The following is a 25,350-nucleotide window of genomic DNA, read 5'->3' as shown; positions in this document are numbered from 1 at the left end:
GATCTTAACTTTATCCGTGTTGTATTGAATTTTCTATGTTTATAACAAACCAAATTATGATCGATATATTTGAACAAAAAAATTATGATTGATATAAAGAAGACTAATATTTTAAAGATATATGATGAAAATTATCGGAACAATGTATCTTGAATTTATTAAAGGAATAATTTGATGAAAGTGCTCATTAGAAATAATGTTTCACCGTACAAAGGACTCGAATTCCGTATGCAAAGAGAGATTCGAGATGGTGCTCTTTCTTCTTCTTCTTCTTTTTTTTTTTTAGCAATAGATCACTTTCACTTGTGATCTAATAGAATAATTCTAAATCATCCTCTCATTTTCCATCAAAAAATAAATAAAAGTTTTATTTTCTTGCCAACCAAACGCCACTTACATTCATCATAAACCCTATATATTGAAAAAATAGAAAACAAATTAACCCACAACTACTATACTATTTTCAAGTGATTTTGTATTTCTTTTTGTGTATATAATGAAATCAACAAGGTCCTTATATAGGCACTAGGTACTACTCTTCCAAAAACAAAAATAAATCTATTAAAACTCATAAAAGACATAACTCCTATATCACCGCTTGCCTTTCACCTACTAAAACTCATAGACCTTTATTTTCCCATTAACTTCTAAATTTAAAGAAAAACATTAAGGATTACATTTAAGTTTATTCAACAAAACTCCCCCTAAACTTAAATGTTTCTACCATCCATCATGCCAATCATCTTCTTGCATTGTCAAGAGTACTTTCGGTAGCGGTTTTGTGAAGATATCCGCAACTTGATCCTGACTTGCCACATGCACCAATTCCACACTTCCTTCCTTCACATGATCTCGGATAAAGTGAAAACGAACATCGATGTGTTTGCTTCTTTCATGGTTCACTGGGTTTTGCCAACTCAATTGCTGATTTGTTGTCAACATGAATCACAGTTACACCTAGTTGCTTTAGCTCCATCTTGCTCAACAAATTTCTAAGCCATATCACATGATATACACACCAAGATGCTGCCACATATTCTGCTTCACACGTCGAGAGCGTCACGATCGGCTGCTTCTTTGAAAGCCAAGTAAACGAAGTATCTCCCATAAAAAACACATATCCCGATGTGCTTTTCCGATCGTCTATGTCTCTGCACCAATCGCTGTCGGAGTACCCAACCAATTTGTAATCTTCTGCTTTCGAGTAGAACAACCCGAGTGAAACTGTTCCTTGGATGTATCGTAGGATTCGCTTCAATGCCTTCCAATGTGAATAAACCGGCTCCTCCATGAACCGACTTGCAATGCCGACACTTAACGAAAGATCCGACCTTGTGCATGTGAGATATCGAAGGCTTCCTACCAAACTCCGGTATCTACTCGCATCAACACGTTCCCCTCCATCGAACTTTGATAATTTTGCACTTGGTTCCATTGGTGTTGATACCGGGTTGCAATTTTCCATATTGTATTCTTCAAATCTCTTTGCATATGTCTCATGCGATACAAAAATACTTGTCTCTACTTGTCTAACCTCCAAACCAAGAAAAACTCATTAAGCCCAAATCTGTCATCTCAAATTCCCGTGTCATTGTGCCCTTAAACTCTTCTATCATCTCATCATTGTTACCCATAAAAATGAGATCATCAACATAAAGAGCAAAAAACACGTTACCTCCATTATTCTTTGCGTAAAGGGCATGCTCGTAGGGACATTTCTTGAACCGTTCTCCATGAATATGTATCGATACGTGTATTCCATGCCCGTGGTGCTTGCTTCAACCCGTAAAGAGCCTTCTTCAATTTTAACACCTTTTATCTTCTTCGACTTTTACGTACCCGGGTGGTGTTCGATGTAGATATCTTCTTCAAGCACACCATTCAAGAATGCCGACTTGACATCCATTTGAAATATCGGCCATTTGAATAGAGCAGCTTGTGAAATGAGTAATCGAATTGTCTCCATTCTTGCAACAGGAGCAAACACCTCGTCATAGTCGATTCCTGCCTTTTGCTTGTATCCTTTCGCAACAAGTCGCGCTTTGTATCGTTCTATCTCGCCTTGAGCATTCATCTTTTTCTTGAACACCACTCACACCAATGTTGACTTCCTTTCGGCAATTCTGTTAGCTCCCATGTGTTGTTACGGTCAATCGCTTCAATCTCGTCATGGCAGTTCGCCACTTCTTGTCTCGCAACGCCTCTTCAAAGCTGATATTTTCAGCATCTGGCAAAAGACATACAAGGTTTACTTCATTTGTCGAATCATACAAATCTTGTAAACTTTGTATTTTGGGTTATCTTGGTTCATCTTCATCGGTAGTTTCAGAGTTTGTTGGTATGCTTTTTGGTGAAACGATTGATGATCTCCAACTTCGATGATAGCCTCTGTCGAATTGTTCCAGTCCCACTCGCTTGCTTCGTTATTCGCACATCACGACTCACCATCACCTTCTTGCTTATCGGATCGAATAGCTTGTACCCTTTTGTCTTCTCATCATACCCAATAAAATATACTTTTACTTTTGTCTTCGAGCTTCGTTCTTCGTTGATCCGGTACGTGTGCATAAGCAACACTACTGAACACTTTGAGATGAGAAACTGTCGGCTTTTGTCCGCTCCTGCCTTGTGTGTTGATCATCTAACTTTACATGTGGACATCGATTTTGTACATAGATGGCACATTGCACGGCTTCTGCCCAGAATTCCTTCGGCATCTTCTTGCTCTTGAGCATTGATCGAACCATGTCGAGAATGGTCCGGTTCTTCCTCTCGGCCACACCGTTTTGTTGAGGAGAGTATGGTGCAGTTAGAAATCTCCTTATGCCTTGCTCCTCGCAATACTCCATGAAAGCTGTCGAAGTATACTCGCCACCTCTATCGGATCGTACGACTTTGATGTGTCTACCAGTTGCCTTCTCCACCATCACTTTGAACTTTTTGAACACCTCAAATGCCTCGGATTTTCTTTCAAAAAATGAACCTAAGTTTTTCGTGAGAAATCATCGATAAAGGAAATGAAATACCTTTTACTGTTGAAAGATTCGGGGGTGATTGGTCCACATATGTCGGTATGAATCAACTCGAGAGGTGTTTAGCTCGATTCTGCCTTCTTTTGAAACGAGGTTCTCGATTGCTTGCCAAGCACACATTCTTCACAAAATTTGCCCTCATAATCTATATCCGGCAGCCCGTGCACTATGTTCTTCTTTGCTAACTCTTTTAGACCACCATGATGTAAGTGACCAAAGCGAAGATGCCACAGTGATGCTTTGTCTTCTATGTCGATTTGCAAACATTTTTCTCGCACGCTTCTCAAATTTAGTTTGTACATCCGATTTTGCCCATCTCGACTCGAGCAACTATACGCCCTTGCTTGTCCTTCAAGTGTAGTATACGATCTTTCAAAAGTGTCGAGTAACCTTTCTCCGTGAGTTGCCCTATACTCAAAATGTTTGTCTTGAGATCTGGTACATAAAAAACATCTTGGATTGACCCTATCAAGCCATCCTTTGTAAGTAACAAATCGTACCTCGGCCTTTGACCTCCACTTTTGATGCATCTCCAAAAGACACATGACCATCTTCAATCTTTTTCATCTCTTTGAATAGGTACTTGTGACCCACATATGGTTGCTTGCGCCCGAGTCGAGGTACCACAGAGTGTCATTGTTGATGTTGAATTCATTTTGAGCCATCAAGAGAAAGCATCATTCGCTTCATCTTCCAAGGCTAGGTTGATTGTTTCTTCCACCTTTTTATCGGCTCGACAATCTTTTGCAAAATGCCCCACTTTACCACAGTTATAACATTTGTCAGAGTTGCAATCCTTCGCGTAGTGACCATACTTGTAACACTTGTAGCACTCGATATTGGAATAATTTGATCGGCCGCCTCTTCCTCGTCCGCGTCCTCTCCACGCCAATTTGGTTGGCTTGACTGTCCATTCTCCTTATAGTACCCTTCATGACTGTCGCCTTGACCACCGCGACCATATCCACGACCTCCACGGCCACGACCTTTACCTCGAAAATTTTGAGAAAAAATACCTTTTCGTCTTTGATTAACGCCTTGGTTTGAAGTGCTTGCTCAAGTGTCTCCTCCTTTTTTTTCTTTTTACGTTGTTCGTGTGCCTCGAGTGAACCAGTAAGCTCGTTGACTGTGAGTGTCACAAGGTCTTTTGACTCTTCTATTGCACACACAACATTCTCAAAATTGTCGGTTAATGATCTCAAAATCTTCTCCACAACTCGTGCCTCGGTTAACGCTTCGCCATTACGATTGAGTTGGTTCACCACGGTTTGTACACGTGTGATGTAGTCGGATACACTTTCCAACTCCTTCATCTTTATGCTTTCCAACTCGCCACGAAGAGTTTGGAGACGCACTTGCTTGACTCGGTCGGCTCCTTTGAACACTTTTCCTAAAATGTCCCACGCTTCTTTTGAAGTAGCTGCACCAGCAATCTTCTCAAAAGCCCGACTCGTCAACGGCTCGGAATAACATGTATAGTGCCGCCTTATCCTTCAATCGCGCCTCTTTCAACGCCTTGGTTTGAGCCGCCGTATATCCCGTGGTTGTTGTTGGTTCTGCGAAACCTTCTTCGACCACCTCCCATGCATCTTGAGATCCGAGAAGAGCTTTCATTTGAATGCTCCAGTTCTCGTAGTTCGCCTTCGTTAGTCGTGGTAGCGACATTTGACCCGTCACATTTGCCATTGACTCTGATGTCAATTTGAGAAAATAGAAAACAAATTAACCCACAACTACTATACTATTTTCAAGTGATTTTGTATTTCTTTTTGTTGTATATAAATGAAATCAACAAGGTCCTTTATATAGGCACTAGGTACTACTCTTCCAAAAACAAAAAATAAATTCTATTAAAACTCATAAAAGACAATTAACTCCTATATCACCGCTTGGCCTTTCACCTACTAAAACTCATAGACCTTTTATTTTCCCATTAACTTCTAAATTTAAAGAAAAACATTAAGGATTACATTTAAGTTTATTCAACATATATAGAGACGAACTTATAAAATTTTAGGAGAGATAAACTTATAAAATTATATGAAACGAAAATATATTATCAATAAAAAATATAAAATATATGATGATTTAAAATTCTCAAGAGTGATTGTTCTCCTCTCGCCCCACTCGGTTCATCCTTGCCTATATATATACCAATGCCTAGTGAGCACAATCAAAGCACCTCACAATCTCAACAAACAACCTCAAGTACTATAATAGTAACCCTTTCACTTGGAAAACCCTAGCGGCATCCGATTTCCACATTATCACATGGAGAGAGTGACAAAGTTGGCATCCGAGAAGCCGGTGGTGATCTTCACCAATAGTTCGTGTTGCATGTCCCACACCATCAAAACCCTTTTCTACAACTTCGGAGTATGAGATCCCTAGAGGACACGAAGTCGAGCAAGCTCTCTCGAGACTTGGTCGCAATCCTTCTGTTCCGGCAGTCTCCATTGACGGTGAACTTGTTGGTGGAGCCAACCAGATCACGAGTCTTCATCTTAATCGATCCTTAATCCCAATGCTTAAACTAGTAGGAGCCCTTAGGGTTTAATATATAAACTGTCACGTAAGCTTCTCTAGTGAAGTACAAATTATGGTTTTTGAGTAATAAAAGTTTGGAATTACACTAATACATTATATTATTTTCTTTTTTTATTTAAAATAAACCAAAAACTCATCTCAATTTGTTGAGATTTAATAATTTCAGAAATGAATTTAAAAACAACATTATCTTTTATATCAAACTATTGCATTTGCACAACACAAAAACTTGTTTTTGAACAAGAAAAAGGAACCTTGGCTAATAGGAAAGAGGTAGAACTGATTTGTCTGTTCATGTACGTTTTATAATTTATGTTTTCGTTATCAGAATTAAGTTATGGATAGGTAGCCTTCTCACAATTTTTTGGTTTTAATTACATCAATATTTTTAATTTAAAACTTGATCAACTAAATATTTTTTTATATTTAAATACCTTTTAAGTCTCCATCAAATTTAAAATTAGTAAAAATATTAGCCCTTCATTTTTCTATTCAAATACTTCTTAGGTTCTTGTCAATTTTAAAATAGAACAAATTTATCTTCCATCCTTTTTTAAATATTTCATAAATGTTTATAAATTTTGAAATTAAACCTTGATTATTTAATTCTTAGATTTTAAATTAATGTCCCTGAAAAATATTCCTTTAATCCTGATGAACCTATTTTATTAGCCTTTAGACCTAAAATCGATCATCAATTACCACAAAATTCTCAAAAGGGTTAAGATAGAAAACAACTTTGTTGCACTAGTGAGAACATTATGGCAAATGAACCTATATAAATGCTCAGAATCATATACTTGGATGGACAAAATCGCAAGGGATGGGTGAGAAAGGGTCGTAAGTACTTTTTCGTTTTTTATATTCTTGAAAATCATAAGATGGAATTAGCCTAAATTTATTTAGCAGGAAGGGTTGAGACATGATTTGATGGTTATACTGAGTAAAAACATAAGGTTCATTGGCGCAAGTTTGCTGCAAATAGTTACCATTAGGACTAAATAAGATGAGATAGATTGTGAGTTATTCGAGATCAACTTGATCAAAGTTTGATCAACAGTCGAATCAAATGAACTCGGCTAGAGTTCTTAAAGAGTCAAAGTGGGCAACTAAAAAAATATATTAAAATTTTAAATTAAATTATTAATAATATTGACATTTATATGTTATTTAAAAAAATATAATATACGGCTTTCATGTACTTAAGGTTGAAGTTCGAGCTCAAGTTTGAACTTCAATTGAGCTAAGTTTGAGAATGTTTTGAGTTCAAGCTTTTCGAGCTCGAGTTGAGCTTGAAAATTTTAAATTCACAAGCTTTCGAGTCGATTCGAACTTTAATTTTAATTTTAAACTCGTGAGTTTTCTAATCGAGTCAAACTCAGCAATACTCAAACTCGACTTGGCTTGTTTATAGTCCTTTGCCATGACTTCTGTGACAATAATTGCACATACATCATTGAAGAGTTTAACAAATTAGTGCAAAAGAGTTCGGTAGATGAGTATCATGAGAGTTTAACGAACTTAAATCTTATGGTGCGTTCGGATGGGGAAAAAAGATTACCTGGGGTAAAACTTTTTCCAGATTGTAATACCCATGTTTGGATTGCAAAAATTCTCAATACGAGATAATAAGTCATTTCCAACAGTGACATTTTGGGGTGTTTTATTGAGAATGGCATTCCCCCAATTACCTAGGTATTTGTCATTTCTCATGGTTGTGGACTAAAATGTCCTTAAAACAATTTTTTTTCGAAAATATCCTTCTCCTATCGTTGAATAAAAAATATTTTCTATGAAGGGTAAATTACATATTTATCCTTAAACTGTTTTAAACTTACAAAAAAATCCAACAATTAGAATTTTATATGAAACTCAGGGATTAAAATAAAATTAAATCCTTTCATTAAACCCAATTATCTTTTAAAATTTATAAATTTAAATTTTTATAAAGAAAATATATAAATTAAAAATAATAAAATTATATATTTTTTATGATCTTTTATACAAATATTTTCATTTGAATATTTAGAATTCAACTTGTTAAAAACAAATATATAACAAGGACAATTTGACAAAATATATATTCCAGTAATATTTTATTCCTTTAACCAAATACTGTAATCTTATATTCTTGCTATACAAACCAAGCACAACAATGCAACATTCCCATTAATGTGTCAGGTAATGTTACATTCCGAATCCTATTCCCAGAAGTAATGCTACATTCTATGAACCAAACGTACACTATATGTTACAATATAATCTTTACTTCGAAGAGGGTTATTTTGTTTCCAACTTTACGAGTGGTCTGAAAGAAGAAATTAAGCATAAGGTCAAGGTGCATGAACCACAATCCTTGACTGTTGTTTATAGGCTTGCCAAACTCTATGAATTAAATTGGTAAATGGAAAACAAAAGCTTCAGACATCAACCTAGAACCACTATGACAATATGTCAAAACCTTTCCTTCAAGGCTCCTGCTACAATCCTGAAAGGGAGTCGTAATTCACCCCAAAGTAGGCAGAATTTGATGGAATATATGCAAGCATAAACAATTAAATGCCATGGAGAAAATATAAGAAAAAGAAGAAGTTGAAGAAGCAGAAGAGGAACAATGTGAAAAAAGATTAAACATTACCTGCTGAATGAGGGTTGGAGATTTCTTTGACATGCAATATTGGGTTTAGTAAGGAAAAGGTTCTATTAAAAGGAAACCCCTTGACTATCCTGATTGACAGTGTTGGTACTCATAATTTTATCACTGTAGAATTGGAACATACTACTCCTTTAACCATCACAGACCAATGAGAGAAGCTTTACAGTATGACAGAGAGTAAACAAACTAAGTGGGCTATGTAAGGTTTCTAATTTGTGTATGTTTACCCATGGGAGGTGGTGATATTTCTTAGGAGTGAAGTGGATGAAAAAAATATAATCCATTGGTAATGGATTTCAATGGTATGACCCTAAGTTTTAACGAGGTCAAGAGATGACCTTAAAAGGGATAAAATTTACCTATATTGAAGTTCATATCAGGTAATAGAATCTAGAAGATAATGGAAAAGGATCATGAGCTATTGGGAGAAATTTTACATGTTAAGTGGCAAAGTGTGTAAAGCAGTGATACCTAAGAATATACAAAGGGTGATGCTAAATTATCCCATGCTTTTTGAAGAACCAAAAGGAATGCCCATGAAAAGAAAACATGACCATGCTATCACACTAAAATCAAGAGCAGAAGCAATAAACTTTTTTTTTTAAATAGAAACAATAAACTTAAGTTGGTATAGAAGGCCCTACCACCAGAAAATATAAATAGAAAGGTAAGTAGATGAAATGCTTTCCTCGTATATCATACAAACTAGAAGAAGCCTTTTGCTTCACTTTATGTCACTTTACTGAGAGAAATCTGGCTTACTTACGCATTTATGGTCTCCAACATTTTTGTTTTTCTTGAAGTACCTGTTTTCAATGATAAGGGTGTGGGAATGTGATCTTCCGATGACTTTTCAAATGCAAAGTCTTGAAAAGAAGTTTAATGTGCCCGGTCCGACGCCCACACCTGAGTCGAAAGTAACATATATAGCAGTGCAGCACAAGACTAATTTCTTATGCAAGAAGCTTCTGATAAATGAATCGTTCTGCGGAACTGTATCGGGGAACAAGACCATCGCCAAGACCCAATCATGTAGCAGATCCATACGAGGATAAAACTCTTTTCGTCTTTGGTGGAGCATTGAATGACTTGTACTCGCTTGACTTCGAAACGGCGAGTAAAACTTCAGATTTATTTAAGTATTTGATGCTGAAATGTTTGCAGGAAACAGACTTTTGTCTATGAAGTGCTAAAGTCCGAGTGGTCCCCGGCCATTGCGGTACTTCCGTCGTCAATCACCACTAACAAGGTGAACATAATTTTAATACCCTCATACTGCATGATTCTCAAAGACCAAGTGGTCATAAGATGGATGTTCTTGCAGGGATTTAGCCTAGTACTCGTGCAGAACACGGATAAGGATTTTCTTGTCGCATTTGGTGGATTAAAAAGGATCCATCAAATCAGGTTGAAGTACTGATCATTGAGAAGAATGAATCCTCCACTGGACGATGATCTACTCAGTAAATCTGCAGCACAAATGCAGTTTGCGAAGCATTCATCATCAGCATGGCCAGCCAACCATATGATTAACGGTTCTTCCCAATGTTCCAATGATTCTGCTGTTAAACAAAATTTAGCCTCTATAATCAAACACCGTTCTGGTAGGAAATCATTGTCAGAGTCGACAATTTTGGATCAAAATATTATTTCCAAAAACGTCTGACTACCTAAGCAATTTCGTAACGCGGAAGAACATGATCCGGTACATGATCCTCCATACGATAAATAGTTGAATCCACCTGGAACCGAGCCTTTTTCCACTGAACTAAGCATGTAATCACTTGCTCCTATTAACAATTCAAATTCAATCATATCAATTAACGAGGGAAGCAAAATTATAGGAACTCTTATCGTAACAATGAATTTGATTCAATATACAAGCCAACTACCGAACAATGATTTCAAACTTCTGTTCAAATTTCAACCGCACGTTGATTTCTGGTATCCAGTATCCTCATTCTAAATTTGCTGGTGCAGAGTATGGAGCCGGGAGCCTCACCTTGGTTCATCATCGGGTTTTATTCTCGAAAATATCGATAATGCTCAAGTGGTTTGATAACCATTGAAGACATTGGTTACAAATTCTATAAAAGCTCGGTCTCTTCTTGTTCTGCATCTGCATCTTCAACCTCATTTTCTTCCTCTTCTTCAGGTGCATCGGGATCCACCCCCTACAAGAAATCACTAGTTAGTGTTTTGCATATAGAAGATCAAAGGAAAGAGAACATTGGAAAGCAGAAGAACAAGACGGACCTTCATCTGTTTTTCCAGGCGTTCTAGACCCTTTTTTGCAGCTTCATTCTGAGGATTTATTCTGGAAAATGGAAATACATTAATCGGATCCATTGAAGAGGGAATACCGGTCTTCTCAGTCACGGTATTTCGACACAAAAAGCTTCTTTAATGATCATTCAAAACGAAAATCCGAGAATATAAACTGACCTCAATGCAGATTGATAATGTGACAAAGAGTCTGGAAACATATTTGTATCAGCAAATACTTGAGCCAATTTGACATGAAGAGAGTCATCAACCCAATCTTTGAGACAACGCTCGAGAAGAGATACAGCATCTCCATTCCGGCCCTCAAGAACATGGAGCTCGGCTAAAGCTAATGCAGCTCCAAGGTAACCAGGTTCAAGCCTAAGGGCTGATTCATAGAATTTTTTTGCCTGTAACAAGATTGGATTAAAGTAAAACTTGTCAAAACTGACTTTCAAAATACCGAGCCGAATTCTACTGGTTCAGATCGGTTTAGTTAATCAAATTTTTAAGTTATTTTCATCAATTTTGAATATTAATATTTATTATATAATATAAAAAACCAAAAAACTATTTCTAAATTAAATAAAAGATAGAATTCAATTTGAATAATTGTGATTTTTAACTTGTGAACTAAAAACCGAATATATTTAAGCACGAATTGACCGAGTTTAATAAAACCAAACTAAACAGTACGGTTCAAATCTGTTTTTGCAACTTTTTGGCTCAGTCCTACCTTCTCCCTACCACCGGAATTGCTGGCATGAACATCACCAACTAATTTCAGAGCCTTTGCAGACTGAGGCATGGCCTTCATCGCCTCTCTAGCAGCATAGAGGGCCTCCTTGACTTTAGAAAATGCCAGATAGGACTGAACTAAACCTGAAATTATAAAAGTCAAAAGGTTTGCAATGCCCCATAAACTCGAGATTCATTCTTTCTTACTATATAACTACATAAAAAATTAGAACAGTGAAAGATGAAGCTTATGCAGCTGAATAGTGAATTTGCACATTCTTTTTTCTCCATAAAACTCAAACCTTGATAAGAACGGAGATCAGCTCTCAATTCTTGAGCTCCCCTGAAGGCCATTACAGCAGCTTCTGGCCTCTTCAATGACAAGAGCAAGTTTCCCTAACAGCATTCAGAAAATTGTAGCAAATGACAAAAATGAATTATATTTTCCCGGAAAAAGAAAACCAGTGGAAAAGCTATAACGAGGATAATAGTTAATCACCCATTCAGTTGGATGGAAAATATTTCAATACCTTCATTATGTAGCCGGGAATGTGCCTATCATCAATTTTGATGCTCTGGTTGTAAAGAGTGAATGGAAATGTCATATATAAATACTTAATGGAAGGTTACAGACTACAGAAGAAAAACAAGCTAACCTTTTCAGCATAAGATAGAGCATTTCTCTCATCTTTCTTTTGCCACAAAACCGATAAAGCCACGAAAACTTCCGGTCTTGTAAGATCAATGCTCAGCAAATCATGCACTAACTTGTTTAACTTTGAATAATCAGACTTCAGCTTTAGAAGCATGGCATACTCATCCATGTAAGTCACAATGTAAGGATCAATTGAGCGAACCTGCAAGGACAACAAACTTGGAATTTGTTAAGATTCATGATAGAAGTGTAAGTATGCATTGGCAGAAAAAGAATTAGCAATAATTCATGGATATAACAAGTTCTCAATACTATAAACACCTTCTCAAAATTCATTATTGCCTCATCAGTTTTTCCAATGATGGCTTCAACCTGCGCATACAAACAAGTAAGATAATTAAAAATCGAATGGTCTATATGCTTCAAACAACCTACGACTCACAAGATTTTAAGATTCATATATACTCTAAAGTCATCTCATTAGTTTTCTTTCCTACTAAGCAGACAAAGGAGCAAAAAAGCAAGTTACATTCGTCAGAATGCAACCACCACAGACCTTTGCCGTTTCAAGTAATATGTGAGTGTTATTAGGGAACCGTTGCAAAAGTTCTGCAAAGTGTTCCAAACCACCTGCAAAAAGATTTAATGGAAACAAGAATCTTTGTTGAAAGATATTGATAAAGCAGATAAGTTAACAAGATATATTACAATAAAAATCTTCAGCAAAGGAACACCTATAAAGAGATTATGATTTGAATTATGAAACTTTAAAATTTAAAAAGAAAATTAACTTACCTTTGTAATCATTTGAAGCAATGCAACATTGTGCCTCAACATACCGCTGCACAAATTCAACAATTTACTAAGAATGGCTATCAAAGTAGAAATTAGCACTGACTTAAGCAATGAAACAAAAACAATAAAGAAAGAGATAACAGCGAATGAACTGAGTGGATAATTATTTTCTAGGAAGCCCATGATCAAAGTTCCCAAAATGTTTATATTATTCATCAAGAATCATAAAGATGATCAGTAGATCATTATGGGGAAGAGTGTCCTCCATTTCATTTGTTCTTACTTGCAGCCAACGGCTTGAGTCACTATGATCAAAATGAGCCCTTCCACCTCGATTGGGAGTCTGGATTAATACAAATGGAAAACGACCATGTCAGATAACAAAGATATATATCATCCCAGAAAAGAAACCATACCAAAAAAGAATGCTATAGTAAACAAATTGAAGCTTATAACCAAAGGGATATAAAAAGGATTCAAGACAAAAGGAAACCTTCTGTCCAAGTTGTTTAGTGCACTAAACCTTGCAGCTCTCAAAGTTGAATACGTCCTCCATCCCAGTAAAGTTGTTACATTGACTTTCGATGGTCAAAAAGGTAAACTATGACATTTAATTGGGATAAAGGGGGCAACAAACTAGACTGCACTACAAATATATCTTAACCTTTCTTTATAAATGAGAAAAGAATTGACTCAATGACTATCCATGCAACTTGACCAATATATCAAATGTGAAAAACTTGAAGTTTACAAGTAAGACTAACAACAGCTTGCATGAGAATGACAAATCCATAAAAATACTGCCCCATTTTAAACTTTTGAACATGTCTAGATGGAGTAGAATGAAAATTGAATACCATCTCACAATAAGAGTTTTAAGCGAATTCAAAGGCATCCAACATCAAAGAAAAAACACATCTTTCATGCTTGTTTAGCAGACCAAAAATAAGGACAAGGAAGGCATAGAACTTAAATCTGACAAACCTGAGGAAACAATGAAATTATGTCCTTGGCACTGGCCCCTAATTCAGCCAAGGCTATGATGGCCTCAATGACGTAAGGGCATTGCCTGCAAAGAATAAACCAAAAGACAAAAGCTATCAGAAAGTTAGCACAACAAATTTTAATGAATTAACAGTAAAAAAAATAGAGAAAAGCAATAACTGTTACACACAGCATCCACAAAGTGTAAAGAAAGCATCAAGAAAATAGGAATGACAAATGGAACAGACCTTAAACATTCCCTGTAACAAGTAACTGCACCACGGGTACGTTTAGTATTCCGATAAAGCTTTGCCATTAATAAGCTCATCTGCAAATTTCTTGCTTTGCTAGGAATTCCCTCCATCTGCAAGTTCAAAGTAATGAAAAAAAGAAGCGTCCACAAAAAAATAGATTCCATATCAATGTTAAATAACAAATATTTATAACTCAAATTACAATCACCAAAACAAGTTAACAAAAATAATCAAACAGGGAGATGAAGTAAATTATAAATAAATAAAACCTCGACAAGGGCCACTTCGGTTTCACTTAGAGCAAAATGACAAGAGGCAATTTTGAACTTCACCTGTCATGTTGAACCAAACAAATCTCCAATAAGCATTTCAGCTTGCAAGAAAAAGAGAAGACCTCAAAGTTGATTGGAAGGAGAAAATACCTCATTTCATTTATTGCTGAAATGTTAAAAGAATTTGGAGATGAAGACCTGTTTGAGGCAGTCAATGAACTTCTAGAAGATGTTGAATTTTGCTTGGGAATAATCTTGTAATACTGCAAGGATTGCTTGTATGTATGCTGACAGCATATAGGAAAAAAGCAATAAAGCAAGTTAATTTTCCCTAATCTATTAGGCTCCCAAAATCAAATCATTTCATCCCATAAATCACATTCTCTAAATAAAATCCATTTAAAATAAAAATCGCATAACAGTTTCAATAAACTTTACAGGATAACTAAATGGAACTTGAGAAATCCAATACTCTTCCATTAGAAAACTATATACAAAGCTCAAAATTCCATTTTAGAAAGGAAAAAGTGTAATCAATAGCATAGATATCAGGATAAATTAAATGAAACTATTAAAAACTTAAAAATTAATCTGTAAAAACCCAGCAGAACATTTATATTTCATACTATTTTTTCAACTATGGAGAAGAAATTATGAAATTCTAACAATACAATTAACAAATTAAGTACTCAATACTCAAAAAGAGTGCCATTTATGTTCCTTTTTTTTTTGCTATAAATCACAAGAAAAAAGTTGTCCCAAAAATATAAACTTACGATTGCCCTACGGTACTCTCTCTCTCGAAACAAAGCTTCGCCAAGAAGTATCTGCAGAAATAAACATAAAAAAATATTATGAAAAGAATCCAGATAACATTTGGAAATCCGTTTTAAAAAAAAGCAAAAATAAGAATAAAATCGCGACCAGATTTTCAGCCTTGAGATGTGGACTAGTTTCAGCATTGACGGTAGATGATGAAACAAGAAAAGAACCCTATCGCAACCAAACAAAAATAATAATAATAACAAAAATCAATGCGAGAAAATTTAAGTTAGGTTAATTATAATCATAAACAATTAACAAATTAAAAACAAAAGATTACGAGAAGCTGAGCAGAATTAAAGAGAGCATTATCAAGAAGAGCAGTGATTTGGTCCTTTGGAAGGTCCATTTTTTGAGAGCAGCACACGCAGTAAGGCTTCTTGTTTTTGCTGTTTGGGGAGTTTTCTTCTCTTTTTCTTTTTGAAATGTCAAAATGAAATCTTTCAGGTATTAAATTGAAATTTAGCCCGAAACAAGCCCCCGCGGTCTTTTGAATTTGTAAACCCCGCTTTTGCCCCTGAAATGATAAAGGCGGTTTAACCTTTTCCACTCTCCAACTTTACAAATGTTCTCATTTTGACCTTTAAACTTGTATTATATCTCTTTTGATCTTCGAAATTTTTATTCGAATTGTTAAGTTGATTTCAATTATTTTATCTTTATTAAAATGTTAAGTTAATTATTTTTTTTCTATCACTTCATTAAAAAAAAAACTGGTGTTAACTAAAAGTTTGATCGTTTGTTATGCTAAATAAATTAGTATGAACAATCATTTGATGTTTATTTAATAAACGAACGAAAACGAACAAAGGGTGTGTTTGGTTCGTTTATGTTCATGAACAATCTCGTTTATAAGTTCGTTTATTGACTCGTTCATTTATATTCGTGAACATCTCATTTAGAAGCTCATTTACATAGTTCTCATTTTCATTCTTTTTACATTTTAAATATTGGTGGAGCTGGGAACTAATTGAACACATTGTGAATTTTTAAGTTTAAACTAAATTTTAAGGAGTTTTAACCACTAGTGGCTGAAAAACAAAAATGTAAAAATTAAAAATTGAACATATAAAGGAACATTAAACGAACATTAAAATGTACACTAAACGAACATGTTCGTGAACAATAAATAAACGAACATGAACTCATTCAAAATTAAATAAATGAACTCGGATGAAACAAAAATATATTTAAAAAAAATAAACAAACAAACATAAACACGCCTTTATTCATTCAAACTCATTTACGCCCATAATAATATTTAATTAGGTGTATTCATATGTTATTGAAAGTTACATGTATTTATGGGTGTGAACCTTTCTGTCTATTTTCTCGTTTTAAAGTTCTCACTGAAAATCTATTCATGAGAACGAACTTTTAAAGAAACTTCTTAAAAAGAAGACATTGGAAATTTATGTTAGGTGTACTGATTTCCCAAAAGAATTCATATTTTTTTAAAATATTTGTATCTATTATTTATCTGTAAGATATCTGCATTATCTCAATAATTTAGCCTATCATACTATTTCCATTTGAATTTAAATAAAATATTATTATCTATTGCATGTTCGAATACAAAAAGAATAAATTTTTTAAATATATATATATAAATATATAATATCTGATTCTTCAGAAATCTAAACCTGTTAAAATTCTAGAAGACCAAGGTGAGCGACTCCAAGTTAAAAGGGAAGGATTTAGTTTGGATAATCTGATTTCTTTAAGCTCAATTTTTAGGCATTTCCGTTTAGTTTATAATTAAGCGTTCGTTTATTGGGTGAAGAAGTCAATAATTAGAAATAAAAGGGACTGTATTGGACATTTCAAAAATCGTTTGTAGCCCAAAGTGTCAGAAACAAAAATTAAAAGGATGAAAAGTAAAAATGCCCATATTTCTTCCCGGTTAAAACAACTTATCGGTCTACCGCTACAAAGAAAAACCCTAAACACAGAGCAGAGTCTAAGAACAGAGCAAGCCAATATTCTGCTTAACTTCAAGATATGGGTAAGCTTTTTTCTTTATTTCTTCTTCCTTCATTGCTTAATCTTTCTATTTCCCACCCTTGCTTTTCACGTTATTTCAAAACCATTACTACCCTCATTGAAGCTTCAAGCAAGAATTCCATGTTTGTAAAGAAAAAGCTACAAAGGTATGACTACTTCGATAATGTTGACAAAGCTTTCACTTTGTTTCATAAGGCGATTCACAAGTATCCAAAGCCTTCCATTGTTGAATTCAACAAATTATTAGGAGCCGTTGTTAGAATGAAACGGTATGCCACAGTTGTTTCTCTGTATCGCTTGGTGGAATTATTAGGAGTTCCCCCTGATGTTTATTCTTTCAACGTCTTCATTAATTGCTTTTGTCAATTAGGTAAAATTGATTTCGGGTTTTCTGTTTTGGGGAAAATGTTCAAGTTAGGTTTTGAACCTGATGTTGTGACTTTTAACACTTTGATTAAAGGACTTTGTAAGCAAATAAAGATTTCTCAAGCTGTGTGTTTGCTTTATAAAATGCTTGAAAGAGGTTTAGAACCTAATATTGTAGCATATAACACTGTCATTGACCTTCTTTGTAAGAATGGCTTGCTAGAGGAGGCTCTCAATTTCTTCTTTGAAATGGAGGTTAAGGATATTAGACCAAATACTGTTACTTACAGCTGCTTAATTCATGCTATGTGTAAGAAGGGGATGGTTTCCAAAGCTGAATATATCGTTGACACAATGAGAAAGCAAGGCATTAAGCTTGATGTTGTCTTGTATAGCATATTGATTGATGCACTTTGCAAGAAGGGGATGGTTTCCAAAGCTGAAGATGTCTTTGACACAATGGGAAAGCAAGGTATTGAGCCTAATGTTCTAACATATGCTATACTAGTGGATGGCCATTGCAAGGAGGGATCGATTTATAAAGCTAAAGTTATTGTTCACACAATGATAAATTGAGGCATTGAGCCTAATATTGTCACATGCAGCGCTCTTATGCAAGGCATGTATCAATTAGGGAGAGTTTCTATGGCATGTGAAATTTGGAGATTATGCAAGGCATGTATCAATTAGGGAGAGTTTCTATGGCATGTGAAATTTGGAGAATGACTTTTGGACCATTTCCAGACCTAGTGACTCATTCGATTCTGCTAGATGGTTGCTTCAAAAATGATAGACTTGAAGAGGCTTTGAAATTTTTTGGAGGAATGCAGAACAGTGGGTTGGAACTCAAAATTGTCTGTTATAATATCCTAATTGACGGCTTGTGCAAAGCTGGCCGTATCGAAGCTGCAAAGGAATTATTTCTTGAACTCTCATTCAATGGTTTTAAACCTGATGTTTGCACATATGTTATAATAATTAATGGTTTCTGTAAAGAGGGATTGCCAGATGCAGCATACCAGTTGTTGAGCATGGGAGATAATGATGGTTTGCCTAATAGCTGATGTTATAATGTGATGATCCGGCTGTTTCTTCAAAACAACTACACCTCAAAGGCAACACACCTTCTAACTGAAATGGTCAGTAAGGGTTTTTCTGTAGATCTATGGACTGCCACCTTATTTGTGGATCTCATCTTACGATTTGGCAGATGGACGCTAATATGAATGTTTCCAGAGTGTAAAGATAGTCGGTTGTGAATGTGAAGCACTTTGTTCATACTGCTGGGATAAGTCATGTTTCAGTTTAATTTATATTGTGCCTTGCTTTATGTGATGTTTGAATACCTGCAATGAAGGGTCATAAGAAATAACCTAAATCCCCTGGAGCAGGCTGTCTACATAGATTCTGCAAGTTTGAATTTTTCCACTTTGAATTATAACCTGATGTTGGGCCTTTAATTTAGCTGCTGTTATTCAGGAATTTGGCACCGTGTAAGAATGGCTACTGTTTATTTGATTGTTTGGAAGGAAGTCTTATCTAATCTTGACATGAAAGATTCGTGAATTTTGTATCATATCTGTTGGAATTATAGAGATATGATTTGTTATGATTTGATACCATTCCTTTAATTAAGGGATTTTGTACATATATTTATACAATCCCTTATTTTAAGGGATCACATCCTAAGATTAATATTTTTCCTTTCTTAAGTGTTTCTTACTTTAGAGAGATAATTTGTATATAAATATGTAATCTATCCTATTGAAAATAATATGAAAATACAGAGAATTACTCTGATTTCTACATGGTATCAGATTAGGTCACGATCTCTTTCCAACCTAGACGATGTCCACAACTTCTTCTCCTACTCTGGAGATCACTTCGAATCCAGAAAATTTTTCTAGTTCTACTGCTCAATCAGAAGGTAATCTGGTCATGAAAGAACCAGAAGGTAAATCTCATGCTACAGTTTTTTTCTCCTCCCAGTCGACCCCTAATTGGATCCTTGATTCTGGTGCTACGGATCATATAACTGGTAATAAGGATTTGTTTTGTAATTTTTTTCCAAATTTTGGTAAAGCTGTCAAAACGACTGATGGTTCTTTGTGCAAAATAGAAGGACACAACACTATTATTCTCAATGACCAGATTGTACTTAAAAATGTCCTCTTCGTACCAATTCTGGCTTGCAATCTCGTTTCCGTTAGTAAATTTTCCACCGACTTGCACTGCTCTGCAATCTTTAATGATATTGATTGTACTTTGCAGGCACTGAACTCGAAGAAGATGATTGGTAAGGTCAGCTTGCAGAATGGTCTCTATATTCTTCCTGTCTCTACTAAAACTGAAATCTCGAAATCTTTCACCGCTTTAGAAAAAGTTGATAATGTTATGTTATGGCATTATCGTTTAGGTCATCCTAGTTTTCACTATCTTGCAAAAGTTTTCCTGCTCTATTCATTCATAAAAGGTCAAATTCTTTTTCTTGCAAAGTTTGCTCTCTTGTCAAACATACTAAATCAACTTATTCTCCTTCTACATATAAGCCTTCTCACCCTTTTGCTTTGATCCACAGTGATATTTGGGGCCCTTCTCGGGTGAAGAATGCTGATAATTGTAAGTGGTTTATCACTTTCATTGATGATCATAGTAGGATAACTTGGACTTATTTGCTAAAAGATAAATCTGAAACTGTTGGTGTTTTAACCCAATTTTATAACATGGTTCTCACTCAATTTGGGTCTAAAATTCAGCTATTTAAATCTAATAATGGCAGTGAATTTTTTGCTAAGTCTTTGGGTGCGTTTTTCAGGGAAAATGACATAGTTCAGATTAGTTCTTGTGTTGACACCCCACAACAAAACAGTATTGCCGAAAGAAAAAATAGACACCTCCTTGAAGTTACCCGTTCTCTTCTATTTACCACTAATGTTCTAAAATATTTGTGGGGGAAAGCCTTATTAACTGCCACATATTTAATCAATCGAATGCCTAATAAGGTTTTACAATTTCAAACACCTCAATCTATATTTTTGCAATATTTTCCCCATTTTAAACCTATCTCCTCCATTCTTCCACTTAAAATATTTGATTGTACTATTTTCATCCAAAACATTGCTCCTAATAAGTCCAAGTTAGATCCTAAATCATTAAAGTGTGTACTGGTTGGGTATTATTCACTTAAGAAGAGTTATAAATGCTATCATTCTCCTTCTAAATGATTTTTTACCACTATGGATATAACATTTTATGAGCAGGATCTCTATTTCACTCGGGCTGAAATTCAGGGAGAGACATAGAATGATTTTCAGCCACATCAAGTATCTTCTCCTACTCTTCATTCTCAACCTTCAGAATTGCCACCGATTTTGTCTTTACCTATAGATTTGTCACCTGTAACTACTCCCATTGATTCATTTGTATTACATATCACTACTTCACCCACACATACTTTAAACGCCCTTCCTGAAAAAACACCTATTCCCATTCAAAATCTTCTACAAACATCACCAATCAAACAACTTCGTGTCTATACAAGGAAAAGAAAACATATTCCTGAGGTTGTTTTGCAATTTGATGCTTGCCGAGAATTGGATTTGGGTCCAGCTGTTGAAATAGAAGAATAAATCAGTAAGTCCACTTTCCCTACTCTAGAGATTTCCCTATTGCTATTAGAAAAGGGGTTAGACAGTGCACCAAACATCTAATTGAAAAATTTCCTGGTTATAATTCATTGATGCCGTCTTTTTAAGCATTTACAGCAAACTTGGATAAAGAACAAGTTCCCAGAAGCATAGCTGAAGCTCTAAAGGATTCAAAATGGAGAAGGGCTGTTGAAGAGGAAATTTGTGCACTAGAGAAAAATGCTACATGGATGTTAAGGACCTTCTCAAGGAAAAAAGGCTGTTGGCTGTAAATGGATCTTTGCTGTAAAGTATAACTCTAATGGTAGTATTCAACGATACAAAACTAGACTAGTGGCCAGAGGCTTTACACAAACATATGGGATAGAATTCACAGAAACTTTTGCACCTGCGGTGAAGCTGAATACTGTTCGAGTACTCCTAAGTTTGGTTGTAAATTGCGATTGGAAATTACACCAACTTGATGTAAAAAACGTTTTTCTTAATGACAAGCTAAAAGAAGTCTATATGAAGTTGCCACCTGGCTTAAAGTTTGTTGAAGGAAGTAACAAGGTGTGCAAGCTCAACAAGTCTCTATACGGAGTAAAACAATCATCCAGAGCTTGGTTCGAGAGGTTCACTAAATTCATTATGAAAAACGGTTACAAGCAGTCCCTCGTCGATCATACTCTTTTCATCAAGGTAACTTTTACAAATAAGAAAGCTATCCTTATTGTGTACGTGTACGACATAATTCTTACCGGAGATGATGAAGAAGAGATTTGCAATTTGAAGTTGTTAAATGAGGAATTCGAAACCAAGGAATTGGGAAAGCTAAGGTATTTCCTAGGAATAGAGGTGGCAAGGTCAAAAGAAAGACTTGTAATCAACCAAAGAAAATATGTACTTGATTTACTCAAAGAAACTGATTTTCTTGGTTGTAAGCCGATTGATACACCAATAGAGACAAACTTGAAATTTAGTAAAGAAGATGAGTCCTTAGTAGACAAAGAGAAATTTCAAAGATTAGTTGGGAAACTAATTTATTTATCCTTGACAAGGCCAGATATAACCTTTCTCGTAAATGTGGTAAGTCAACACATGACTAATCCTACTGAAGAGCATATGGCAGCAGCAAATAGAATTCTCAAGTACTTGAAGAAAACTCCAGGACACGGCTTAATGTTTAAGAAGACACAAGACAGAACTGTTAAAATTTTTACAGACTCTAGTTGGGCCGGAGACCTTACTGAAAGGAGATCCACTAGTGGCTACTGCACATTTGTTTGGGGTAACCTTACAACTTGGAGAAGTAAGAAACAATCTGTCGTTTCAAGAAGTAGTGTTGAAGCTGAATTCAGGCACTAGCATTGGGATTATGCGAAGGAATTTGGCTACTTAAACTACTGAAAGAACTTGGCACTAATCAAGAGAATCACTTTGAAGTCTTGTATGATAATCAATCTGTTATTCAAATTGCCAAGAACCCAGTTCAACATGATCGGACAAAGCATGTTGAGATTGATAGGCATTTTATAGCTGATCAAGTTAACAAAAAGACAGTCACACTTTCATACATTCCTTCAGAAGAACAAGTTGCAGACATTCTTACTAAGACTTTGCCAAAGCCTGTTTTCAATAAATTCCTATTCAAGCTGGGATTATCCAATGTATATTCTCCAGTTTGAGGGGGAGTGTAGGAATTATAGAGATATGATTTGTTATGATTTGATATCATTCCTTTAATTAAGGGATTTTGTATATATATTTATACAATCTCCTATTTTAAGGGATCACATCCTAGGATTAGTATTTTTCCTTTCTTAAGTATTTCCTACTTTAGAGAGATAATTTGTATATAAATATGTAATCTGTCCTATTGAAAATAATATGAAAATACAGATAATTACTATGATTTCTACAATATCCAGAAAAAGAAGAAGAGATAAATCACAGATTAAAAATATGCCAATGAAATATCCCATAAGCTTAACTGTTGGTTTCTCATCTCTGAGAATTCATTAAATGATTGATGTTTTGGGAAGAACCTTTTCAACATGATATGCTCATGGAAGGTTTGACTGATGATTTGCACTAGATCAGGTTCAATGGTCTGAGGGAATTCTTGTTGTTTCTATGGTGATATTTGGAGTCTTCATTGTCTGGCTTGTGATGGATTTGATTTGGATTGTAACCTGAGTAGCAAATTGTTTTCTATTGGTGATCATCCAGGTAGGGTCCATCGGTGGTGGTCTGTCTTGGGGATGTACTTCTATTGTCTTAGCATTGAGGTAATTTTTATGAGTTTGTTTCTGATTTTTTTTTGGGTTTAAGGGTGGTTTTGTCAGTCATGTTGGTCATCTTTTTGAATGTGGTACGAGTTTGCTCAGCACGGAATTCCCTGATTTTGTTTTTGGTTCATGTGTTGAGCACCTTCAAATTTTATATTTCTTTATATGGTATGTTGTCCTCGTTGCATGTTTTGTAACCCTCTGCTAATTGGATCTATATTCTTGTTAATTTAAGTCCACTTGCCATATCATAAGGTGATGTGGTACTTGAGATAAGATTTGTTGGCCAATGTCCAAATCTAATATGTCAAATACGTTGATAGTGGAAATGAGGATTTGCAAGATGGTGTTTTCATATTTTGATATGTTGACTTTTAGTTTGATGTACATGCTATGAATTTTGAGTTTAAATTATATTGTATGTTACTTTGTGTGTTGTTTGAATTCCTGCAGAGAAAGGCAATAAGAAATAACGTAAATCCCTTGGAGCAGGCTTGTCTACACCCAAATTCTGCAAGTTAAAAGAACTTTACTGCTATCACAGGAGAAAAATAGAAAAAGAATAACAAATAAAGACTTTAACATCAGGTATCCCCACCTCTTAAAAGGCAGAAACAATCTGATCTTTTGCTAAATGCCGATGATCTGGATGGCTTCCCATTCTTTATCTTGATTTTTGGAAACTGCTTATGTAAATAATGTATGAGGGAAATACGATGTACTAATTACACTCTGATTCTTCTCCTAGATATGTTTCTTGCCCTTGATTTTCGGGAACTGCTTATGTTTGATCAAAAATGGTAGGATACAACATTTCTTTTTCCGGAGTATACCTCGCTTTCTCATGTTTTATCCTTAAGCCTGGTTGTTAATTAAACACCTGTCCTTCAAAGCAAAATGAATTAAACTTTGGAATGTTAGTAAACCAACCTCTCATATATCCTCTTCCTCTGCTTAGAAAGTAGTTTTCTTTCTGCTATTGTGTGTGGATTTCATTTTGGGTTTTCTACTCATTAATTTTTGGATTTTTCATGCATTCAATAGTATTTGATGAGCATGCCCGTCGTGGCAAAACTAGTGCTGGAAATAATCAAGAGATGGATTTCGAAAGTTTTCTTGACTTTGTTCTGGCCCTTAGGAACAAAGACACCCCAGAAGGATTTACATATTTGTTTTTTCTGCTGTCTCGATCATAATGGTAGAGGATTCCTCACAATGGCAGATATTCATTCTTTTTTCAGGTAAAGAACTCTTCATATATTCTTAAAGTTTAATTTTGACTGTCACGGTTTGGACCTATCTTGAAAAAATGGAAGTGAAGAAGGGGAGCATCACAGTGATGAGATGTTACCTGATACAATCTTCCTACATAGAACTCTGTATTTTCCTGCTTGTAGTAACTGAGCAAGTTTCTTCAAGTCTCATATCTCCAGATACATGAATGATGAAATTATTGATTTATTTGAACATTCCCCACCCATCATAATCGTCAACTGAAAAAACTTCTCATTCGACTCTTGAAAACAGGGTTGTACATCAGAAATGGATCGAAGGGGGCAACTATGAATTGTGTATTGAGGTTGTTCAGAATGGAATTTAGGATATGGTAAAGCCAGTTGATCAGTTGAAAATTACACTAGCTTGACCTCCTAACTTGTAAACAGTAAGACTTAGGTTAGAATAATTGCATTTGCAATATGTATGCGTATTTTCAATAGAATTGAAGAAAATTATGAACATATATTACCTTGTAATTAACCTTTGATTACGAAGAAAAAAAATTAAAACAAAAAAATTAATAATAGAGTTGGTTAAGTAGGTTGTAGGAAGGTTTAAAGTTGGGATAATATTTATATTTAGTATCTATAAAATTTTATCAAAGTGATTTGATACTTACTAACATTATTTACTTACATATTATAATAATGATAATTTAAATATCACATTTAGCATTTTAACAATGTATAAATACCATATTAAACATTTTAAATATATGCACAAAAATAAATATGATCTTTTAAGGTTGGGAGTCTCACGGTCTCA

The 25,350-nt window shown here is 35.0% G+C and overlaps 3 protein-coding genes, 1 long non-coding RNA gene, 1 other non-coding gene and 1 pseudogene across 5 annotated transcripts; 4 read left to right on the top strand and 2 right to left on the bottom strand.

Moving 5' to 3' along the window:
• Window positions 1-892: 892 nt before the first annotated feature.
• LOC120148157 (secreted RxLR effector protein 161-like) lies at window positions 893-1,465 on the bottom strand. The gene has a single exon (XM_039161358.1). The coding sequence runs from the start codon at window positions 1,463-1,465 to the stop codon at window positions 893-895; it is 573 nt and encodes a 190-aa protein (XP_039017289.1).
• A 3,805-nt stretch (window positions 1,466-5,270) lies between these two features.
• Window positions 5,271-5,589, top strand: LOC120151100 (annotated as a pseudogene).
• Window positions 5,590-10,051: 4,462 nt separating this feature from the next.
• Window positions 10,052-15,442, bottom strand: LOC120157059 (anaphase-promoting complex subunit 7-like). The gene is made up of 18 exons (XM_039168344.1): window positions 15,301-15,442; window positions 15,123-15,191; window positions 14,975-15,025; window positions 14,321-14,485; window positions 14,196-14,258; window positions 13,921-14,036; window positions 13,673-13,757; window positions 12,972-13,031; window positions 12,689-12,734; window positions 12,450-12,523; window positions 12,215-12,265; window positions 11,895-12,095; window positions 11,769-11,813; window positions 11,541-11,634; window positions 11,237-11,382; window positions 10,681-10,910; window positions 10,492-10,552; window positions 10,052-10,409 (listed from the first exon to the last, which is right to left on the bottom strand). Exons 1-18 carry the CDS (start codon window positions 15,367-15,369, stop codon window positions 10,323-10,325), a joined length of 1,713 nt encoding a protein of 570 aa, XP_039024275.1. The 5' UTR covers window positions 15,370-15,442; the 3' UTR covers window positions 10,052-10,322.
• Window positions 15,443-16,973: 1,531 nt separating this feature from the next.
• On the top strand, window positions 16,974-18,888 carry LOC120148066 (pentatricopeptide repeat-containing protein At1g62680, mitochondrial-like). Its single transcript, XM_039161287.1, has 2 exons — window positions 16,974-17,961; window positions 18,135-18,888. The coding sequence occupies exons 1-2, from the start codon at window positions 17,022-17,024 to the stop codon at window positions 18,452-18,454; spliced, it is 1,260 nt and encodes a 419-aa protein (XP_039017218.1). The 5' UTR covers window positions 16,974-17,021; the 3' UTR covers window positions 18,455-18,888.
• Window positions 18,889-23,148: 4,260 nt separating this feature from the next.
• Window positions 23,149-24,989, top strand: LOC120151031. Its single transcript, XR_005518588.1, has 4 exons — window positions 23,149-23,307; window positions 23,761-23,895; window positions 24,352-24,548; window positions 24,835-24,989. It is a non-coding gene; the product is annotated as an uncharacterized LOC120151031 (long non-coding RNA).
• Window positions 24,631-24,748, top strand: LOC120157157. The gene has a single exon (XR_005519125.1). It is a non-coding gene; the product is annotated as a small nucleolar RNA snoR104 (small nucleolar RNA).
• Window positions 24,990-25,350: the final 361 nt, after the last annotated feature.

This window comes from Hibiscus syriacus, unplaced genomic scaffold (genome assembly GCF_006381635.1).
Source record: "Hibiscus syriacus cultivar Baekdansim isolate YM2019G1 unplaced genomic scaffold, ASM638163v2 tig00000218_pilon, whole genome shotgun sequence".
NCBI classification, from domain to species: domain Eukaryota; kingdom Viridiplantae; phylum Streptophyta; class Magnoliopsida; order Malvales; family Malvaceae; genus Hibiscus; species Hibiscus syriacus.
Note: the sequence above shows the minus strand (reverse complement) of the source record. Positions and strands in the feature narration are given on the sequence as shown.

Excerpts from the sequence above, each read along its gene's own strand:
- LOC120148157 (XM_039161358.1), bottom strand. The coding sequence starts at position 1,465 with ATGGAAAATTGCAACCCGGTATCAACACCAATGGAACCAAGTGCAAAA.
- LOC120157059 (XM_039168344.1), bottom strand. The coding sequence starts at position 15,369 with ATGGACCTTCCAAAGGACCAAATCACTGCTCTTCTTGATAATGCTCTC. Across the intron at positions 13,032-13,672 it reads TAATTTCATTGTTTCCTCAG|ACTCCCAATCGAGGTGGAAG; the intron begins GTTTGTCAGATT and ends GTATTAATCCAG. Across the intron at positions 12,524-12,688 it reads TGCTTCAAATGATTACAAAG|GTGGTTTGGAACACTTTGCA; the intron begins GTAAGTTAATTT and ends ATCTTTTTGCAG.
- LOC120148066 (XM_039161287.1), top strand. The coding sequence starts at position 17,022 with ATGGGTAAGCTTTTTTCTTTATTTCTTCTTCCTTCATTGCTTAATCTT. Across the intron at positions 17,962-18,134 it reads TATTGTTCACACAATGATAA|ACCTAGTGACTCATTCGATT; the intron begins ATTGAGGCATTG and ends GACCATTTCCAG.